At 47.4% G+C, this 8,186-nt stretch overlaps 1 protein-coding gene across 2 annotated transcripts; it reads left to right on the forward strand.

Moving 5' to 3' along the window:
- Positions 1-565: 565 nt before the first annotated feature.
- Positions 566-7,558, forward strand: FPR2 (formyl peptide receptor 2). 2 transcript variants are annotated; one of them, XM_027858225.1, is made up of 2 exons: positions 566-892; positions 5,494-7,558. In XM_027858225.1, exon 2 carries the CDS (start codon positions 5,502-5,504, stop codon positions 6,573-6,575), a length of 1,074 nt encoding a protein of 357 aa, XP_027714026.1. In that variant the 5' UTR covers positions 566-892; positions 5,494-5,501; the 3' UTR covers positions 6,576-7,558. The 2 variants fall into 2 exon arrangements, with proteins under 2 accessions (XP_027714026.1, XP_027714027.1); XM_027858226.1 differs by lacking the exon at positions 566-892 and adding an exon at positions 3,378-3,597.
- Positions 7,559-8,186: the final 628 nt, after the last annotated feature.

Raw genomic sequence — 8,186 nt, forward strand, 5'->3', positions numbered from 1 at the left:
TTCTCTGTCTCGGTACTTCCCTGTCTCTCGGTTTCTCTGTCTCGGTATTTCCCTGTCTCTCGGTTTCTCTGTCTCGGTATTTCTCTGTCTCTCGGTTTCTCTGTCTCGGTATTTCTCTGTCTCTCAGTTTCTCCATGTCTCTTTCTCAGTCTAATTCCCTCCTTCTCCCTGTCTGCCTCCCTCTTCCTCTGGTCACTTCTCCCTGGTAAACATTCCAGTCCTGTCCATTGGGAACAAGAAACCTCAGTGTTCCCAAAGAAAACAATGTTGGGAGGGGAAGGGGGAAGGGATCAGAGAAGGGGCCTCAGCTTAAGGAACACCTAGGGTAGAGAGCCTAGAACACAAGCTGGGGAAAGATCTCTTAGGGTCTTGGTTTTCCTTTGCTTCTCTCTCTGTGCCCTATGTCCCATGCATGTCTCTGGATAGCCAAAGGAAGGAAAGAGAAGAGGAGGGGAGACAGAGACAGAGACAGATAGTGGAGAGATAAAGACAGAGAAACAGAGAGATCCAGACAGAGTCAGAGAGACAGAGACAGAGAGAGGAGAGAGAGACAGAGTGAGAGAGGGAAGAGAGACAGACAGTCAGAGACAGAGACAGAGACAGAGAGGCAGAGAGAGAGAGATGGCGACCTAGACTCCTGAGAGGGGCCAGGTACCTATGGGCTAAGGGCTGGATCTGAGAGCCTCCCAGGAGGGATAATGTTGACATTATGACATGCTGAGTTCTTCCTCCTCCATTACCAGCAGAACGTGCTGTTGGGGGCTATGTGCCTGTTCTGACCACAAATTATGCAATTGTGGATCAGTCCCGGATACTCCCTCCTCGTCTTTTAAACAAAAGCTGAATCAACTCCCAGAGCAGACCAGAGGCCAATGAGGCATCAATACATATGGTGAGTCTGGGCTGGGGACCTGAACTGGGGGAGTCAGGGTGGGGGGAGGTTGAAGAAGAATCCACACAACCAGCTCTCCAAGAGGAAAGGGGGTGGGAAGAGGAGAGGTGAGGAGAAAGTTGTTGTTTTCTGGGTCCCTTTCTCCAAGCTTCATGCCTCTAGACACTCTGGAGAGCCTCAAAATTCCTCCTCTCTCCTCACTTAGCACCTATACACCCACACACACATCCACACACACTCGCACATCCCCCCCCACACACACACACACACTCAACTGAGACTTAGAGAGTTGAAATGACTTGCCCAGGATCACACAGCCAGCAGGGTTCAAACTCAGGTCTTTCTGACTTTAAATCCTGTTTACTGCCCATTACACTACTCTGCCTCTAGGGGAGACCTTAGAATATAAAGTTTAAGACCTGAGAGGACCAAATACAGCTTGAAAAACCTTTGGATTCTCACTTCCAGATTTTAGAGGGGAAAAATCCTTAAAACCTATAATGTCAGAGGTGGGAGGGGCCTTAGGACATAGAATTGGAGTGAGAATCTCTCTCTTTCTTCTCCTCCCACCTCTGTGACTGCTCTTTCTCTATATCTTTTACTAGATCATCTTCCTGTTCTATGGGTATGCCCCCAGGCTTTATCCTGGATCTTCTCCTTTTCTTCTTTTTTTCTTCCTCTTTTCTTCTTCCTCTCTTCTTCTTCTTCTTCTTCTTCTTCCTCTCTTCTTCCTCTTTTTCTTTTTCTTCTCTCTCCCCCTCCATCCTCTCTCTTGCTACTCTTACCAACTCCCAAGGGTTCAGTTATCTCTGTAGATGATTCCCAGATATTGACATCCAGCCCTAATCTCTCTTCTGAGGTTCAGTTTAATATTTCCAAACTGCTTGCTATCTATCCCTGCCTGGGCATCTAATAGGCTTCTCAAACTCAATATATCTGAAACAGCATGTTACGTTTTCCCCTACGCTCATCCCTTCTCCCAACTTCTCCATCTCTATGGATGGTACCAACATACACCCAGAGTTTCAACCAGGGAGGCATCTTTGATCTTTCCCTGTCCCTCAACCACTATATCCAACCAGATTCTCAATCCTTTCAACTCTCCCTCCACAACACCTCCAACATTCTTTCTACTCACACAGCCTCCCCACCTCCACCTCTTGTTCAGACCTTTCTCTGGTCTTCATCACCGCTGGTCTAAACTATTGCGATAGCCTCCTAATTAGACTCCCTGGCTCCACTTTCCAATTTATCCAAACAGGCTACCAAATCCATAGTCCTAAAACAGAGAACTTTTTGCATTACCTTCCTCTAAAATCTCCAATGACTCCCTATTACCTATAGAATAAAGTACCAAAATTCTCAGCCTACCATTTAGAGCCCAGGACCATCGGGCTTACATCTACTTTTCCATCCTTATCCTTCTTCTTGAACTCATCATTACAATCTGGTCTGTAAGCAGTTCTCCACACCCAGCATCCTGTCTCCAAGTCTTTGTTCAAGTGGTCCTCTGTGTCTGGAATGTTCTTTCTGCTCACCTGTACCTCATAACATCCTCAGCCCCCTTCAAGGCCCAGTTCAGGTACCACCTCCTACCTGAGGTGTCTCCTTCTGTGTGTGTGTGTGTGTGTCTATCTCTCTGTGTTTCTGTGTCTGTCTCTGTCTCTGTCTTTCTCTGTCTCTATCTCTCTTTGTCTCTCTCTGTCCCTCTCTGTTTCTCTCCCTGTCTCTCTCTCTGTGTCTCTCTATCTCTGTCTCTGAAATGACTTAACATTACATTTTATTCCCTTACTCAGCATTTAGCCCAGTGCCTGGCACAGAGTAGGTGCTTAATAAATGCTTCCCAACTTGACATATTTGTATATGTATCACCTTCTTCCAATAATATAGAAGCACCATTTCAGTGTGTCTTTGTCTCCCCAGCAGCAAAAGCAGGATGGATGGCTGCATAGTAAGGATATTTCATAACAGTTGAGTAAACTACAGGTCAGATCTGGAGTGAACTAGAACACAGGACATCAAGTGTCAGAACCAGAAGAATCTTAAGACATAGGGGGGAGAGAGAGAGAGAGAGAGAGAGAGAAGAGGAGAGGGAGAGAGAGAGAGAGAGAAGAGGAGAGGGAGAGAGAGAGAGAGAGAGAAGAGGAGAGGGAGAGAGTTGGAAACAGATATCAAGAAAGAGAAAGAGAGAGGTAGGAAGAGGAAGAAGGGGGAGAGAGGAAGGAAGGAAAGAAGGAAGGGAGGGAGGGAGGGAGGAAGGGAGGAAGGAAGGAAAGAAAGAAGGAAGGAAGGAAAGAAGGAAAAGGAAAAAGAAGAAAGTATTAGAGAGAGAAAGAGAAATCAATCAAAAGACAGACAGACAAAGAACATTTTTAAGTAGACACTGTGCTCAGTACTGGGGACAAATATAAGCAGTAGGATATTCCTTGACCTCAAAAACCTTCTAATCAAAAGGGGAAGTCAACACACAACAGGAAGTGGAGAGTTACAGAAGGACAGTGGTCTGTTGTGGAGAAGACCAAGAAACATTGTAGGGGCTGGTTCCAGGCAAAATAAGGCCAAACTTCTCTCACAGAGCCCTGTGTTCCAGCAATGGAGTCCAAGATTCTATTGGGAAGGAACTGAAAATGAGGACCAGAGGTCAGGCAGCCTGGTGTGGAGAAGTCAATATGCTTTAATATGAACTCATTCCAAAAGCTGGGAAGGTAGGTGGGAACCAGATTTTGGAGGGTTTTTAATACCACGATGAGAATTGTGTATTTTATCCTGTAGACAGTAGGGAACCATTGAGAATTTTTGAGTAGGACAATGTGCTCTGGGCCTATGAATTTGGCAGCTGTGTGGAGGATGGCTTGGAGAGGGGGGAGCCTGGAGACAGGGAGAACAAATATGAGACTCTTTCAATTGTCTAGGCTAGAAGTGGTAAGAGCCAGAAGCAGGATCCTAAGGTCCTTGAACAAGGGTAGAGGCTGTATAAGAGGAGAAAATAGGGTTGATTCTGGAAATGTTGTGAAGGACGAGTGGACAAGATAGAGAATCTGGTTGGATATGGTCATTGGTTGATGGGCAGGGAATAATCAAAGCAGCTTCAGGCGGCAGGGCTGCTAGAGACAAAAAAGACTGTTAGCTATAGGCTCTCAAGGGTTCCTATGGTCTGAGCCCAGCAGAGAGCTGCCCCTGGGGGGAAATTCATGCATGTGGCCAAAAAAACATCCAGGAACCAAGAGTGGTGAATTACTCCTTTGCTACAAATATTTTCTACACATACGGTTTACTACCTTTGCACCCTAAATCTATGGCCATAGCCCCCACATAACTTGTATTTATTTATGGGGAAATGTGTTCTCACTATTTCATCTGGCTAAATACCTTTGCTAACAAGCTATTCGGCTTTCAAAGCTTTTCATCACCTAGTTGCCTCCTACCCTTCCAACCTTCTTTCATCTTTGATCCAGTGACACTGGCCTTCTGGCTGTTACCTGAACAAGACCCTCCATTTCTCATCTCCAGCCATTCCCTCTGGCTGTCTCCTGTGACTGGAACACTCTCCCTCCTCTACTCTGACTGCTGATCTCTTTGACTTCCTTCAAGTCCCGACTAAAATCCCATTTTTTCTTGGAAGTCTTCCTCAACCTCTCAATTCCAGTGCCTTCTGTCTGTTAACTATTTCCTATGTGGGGCCATCTCCAGTCGTCTTGATCTATATTTCTCCACTGGAACCCAAATGACTCCAAAGAAAATGAGGCTGCTGACTTTGCACAGCCCTCTATCACTTGAATCCAGTTCACTTGTAAGTCATGGTGTCACCTTCCTGATGTCATGGTCCTCTCCAAGAATGAAGGATAAACAACATTTCCTATATATCCTGTATATAGCTTGCTTTCTATATATTTGTTTAGATATTGTCTCCCCCATTAGATGGTAAGCTCCTTGAGGGCAGGAACTGTCTTTTGCTTCTTTTTGTATCCTCAGTGCTTAACACAGTGCCTGACACATAGTAAGTGCTTAATCCATGTATATTGAATTGATCAACTATCTCTTCCACAAGGGAGTTAGACTAAGTGATCTCAAAGGGAATTTCTATCTCTGATAACCTAGGAGATCTCAAGATTTCTTAATCTACATCAGAGAACCAAAGATACTAGAGACCTTGAAGACCATTAAATCCAACATTCTCAGGACACAACTGGGACCAATGAGGCTCAGGGAGGAGAAGGGTCTTGTACAAGACCACAAGTCAGGACTCAATATTATGTTCAGAAGCTTTGGGAAAGGGTCCATTGCAAATTCTAAGATAGAGCAGCGGTAATCCTAGGGACCCAGCACCTAAGGGATGTGGTGTCTGGGCAGGGTCAGCCATAGTTAACAGGGGAGACTCTCATGGGGAAAGTGACCAGAGTCAAACAGCCAGATGAGGGAGAGCATGAGTGGCTGGAAGCCTTGAAAGAGCTTGGTCAATTCCAATCAAGTCAACCGGCATTGATGAAAAGACTTACTGTGTACCAGGCACAGGGCTTAGCACTGAGGGGAGGAGGAATAAAGTTAAAACCAGTCCCTGCCCTCAAGAGACTTGCAATCTAATGGTTATTGATTTGTTCCAGGTGCTAGCATGATGGAGAACTCCTCAGTGCTCCCTTCAGATGCTTCAGATGCCCTCTTCCCCACAGAGTCACCACCAACTGCCATTCACCAGGCCTTCTGGATCATCTCGCTCATTATCTTCTGCTTAGCCTTTGTCCTGGGCATAACTGGCAATGGGCTGGTGATCTGGGTAGCAGGCTTCCGGATGGCTCGTACAGTCACCTCTGTCTTGTTCCTCAACCTGGCTGCAGCAGACTTCACCTTCACTGCCTTCTTGCCATTCTTCATCGTTGGGACCGCCCTGCAGCCCCATTGGCCCTTTGGTTGGTTCCTCTGCAAGCTAATTAGCTCCCTGGCTATTTTTAATATGTTTGCCAGTGTCTTCTTGCTGACCCTCATCTCTCTTGACCGCTGTGTCTCTGTCCTCTGGCCAGTGTGGGCCAGGAATCACCGCACACCTCGTCGAGCAGCCCTGGGTGCTGCAGGGGCCTGGACTTTTGCCCTGGCCTTTTCTGTCCCAGCATTCATCTTCAGGACCACGGACACAGAGAATGGGACCACCTTTTGCTACATTGAGTTTGACCCCTGGGATGAGGCAGGAGATGATGATGAGTACTATTATGCACTGTCTGAAAGCCGCCAATGGTCCCTGGTGTGCAGCCGCTTCTTCCTTGGTTTTGTGATTCCACTCCTCATCATTACTGTCTGCTATGGCCTCATCACAACCAAGCTTTGGAGTAGAGTAAAGACAAAGTCCAGTCGGCCCTTCAAGATCCTCACAGCCGTGGTGGCCGCCTTCTTCCTCTGCTGGCTCCCTCACCACGTGATGGGCATGATCGAGGTTTCTGTCTTCAGTCACCCACACTTCAAAGAGGTTCTGCCTTACCTGAGCCCTCTCTCGTCCTGCCTGGTATTTGTCAACAGTTGCCTCAACCCTTTGCTCTATGCCTTCATAGGCCGGGACTTCAGGGAGAGACTGTTCAGATCCCTGCCAGCTGCTCTGGAGCGGGCTCTGAGTGAGGAATCCACCCCAACTGGCACCACAGCCACTAGTTCTACCTGTGCACCTCCTGCCACCGATGCTGAAACGCAGGGTCTGTGAGGGGGTGCCTTCTCTTCTGTGGTCTTTCTGTGGGGCCTGCCTTCATGTGGTCCAAATTCCAAGTTCTAAAAGACCTGCCAACTCTGATATTTTATGTTCTAAGGTCACTCCTAGCTCTGACATTTCAGGTTCTAAGGGCCCTCCTGCTTTGACATTCCAAATTCCAAATGTGCTCCCCTTCTGACAGGGCTTTCAAACCTCTGACATTCTAGGTTCTAAGGGTCCTCCTCTCTTTGATATTTCCAATTCTAAGAGTCTTCTCACCATGGACATTCTAGGTTCTAAGAGCCCTTCCTCCTTTGACATTGCCATCCCAAATCCTTGGGTCCCACCATTGTCCTTCCTGAACCCTCTCAGGTTTCTGAGTCTGCCCTCAGAAGCCCCCAAACCCTCTGGCCGATGGCCCCTTCCTGCTGTGGCTTTGGGGTCCCAGAGATGGACGAGTTTCCCGTTAGATCACCAGAGTTTGTTCCCACAACAAACATTGGACTCCTCCAGGCGTTGGTCCTGCTCTCCCAGCCTTCCAGCCCCACCCTCTTCAGCCTTCCCGGCACGACCCAGGGGGGACTCGGGAATACCAGGGTGAACAGGAAGGAGATCCTCTTCCAGGACCTGGAAGGGAGAGGGCCAGGGAAGTAGCCTGAGGCTGAGAACACCAAGATCTAGGTTCAGGTCCTTACTCTGCCATTAGGACCTGGGCTTAGAAGTAACTAATGGAGGCTGAAGTGACCCTCGGTGACCTGGGAGCATCTCCAAGGTCCCGTTTCTTTTTTTTTTAATAGATGATTTGTGATATTTTTAACTTGTTTTCATGCCCCAGATCTTCCCGTCTTCTTCCAAAAAACCACCCTTTACAACAAAGAACTCCAAAAAGCAGGGGAGAGGTGTTAAAAGAGGAAGATGGGAGAAAAGTTCAGCAAAACTGCTCCATTAATGGGGCAGCTAGATGGTGCAGTGGATAGAGTACCAGCCCTGGAGTCAGAAGGACCTGGGTTCTAATCTGGCCTCTGACACTTACTAGCTATGTGACCCTGGGCAAGTCACTTAACCCCAATTGCCTAAAAAAAAAACCTGCTCCATTAAAAAATGCTAACGTTATTATGTGCCCTCCCCCCAGCACCTCAGCAAAGCCAGGCACCACCTCTGGCTCCATTTTGTTGACAGTGGCTCTCTGGCCCCGGGGTGACTCTGTGAACCTGGCAAGGGCTGCCTCCCACAGGAATAGGGTCTAGAGATGAGGTCACACACCATGGGTCACACTCAGGGAGAGCACTTCCCTGGTAGGTCTGGCCACTTGCCAAAAGCCTCAGTCATGGCTCTTTCTGGAGTTCTGAGTAGAGGTTTGCCTTAAGGTCTAGGTGGGGGACTGGGAAAGGAGAGGAGATTTCCAAGACCTTTCACTTTCACAAGCATACAAAAATGAGATCATAGACTTAAAGCTGCAGAGGACCTTAGACATCCATTTTACAGATGAAAATACTGAGGATTATTTTGGTTCTGTCTTTATAAGCTCTAACACCTGGCTTAGTGCCTTGCAGATAGTAGGCACTTAATAAAATCATGTTGGATTAATATGAGGCAGCTAGTGGCCTGTTGTGAGGATCAAATGAG

The sequence above is a fragment of the Vombatus ursinus genome, unplaced genomic scaffold (assembly GCF_900497805.2).
Source record: "Vombatus ursinus unplaced genomic scaffold, bare-nosed wombat genome assembly UNPS02012758.1, whole genome shotgun sequence".
Taxonomy (NCBI): domain Eukaryota; kingdom Metazoa; phylum Chordata; class Mammalia; order Diprotodontia; family Vombatidae; genus Vombatus; species Vombatus ursinus.

What these genes read in the sequence shown, in the direction of transcription:
- FPR2 (XM_027858225.1), top strand. Translation starts at nt 5,502, where the DNA reads ATGATGGAGAACTCCTCAGTGCTCCCTTCAGATGCTTCAGATGCCCTC.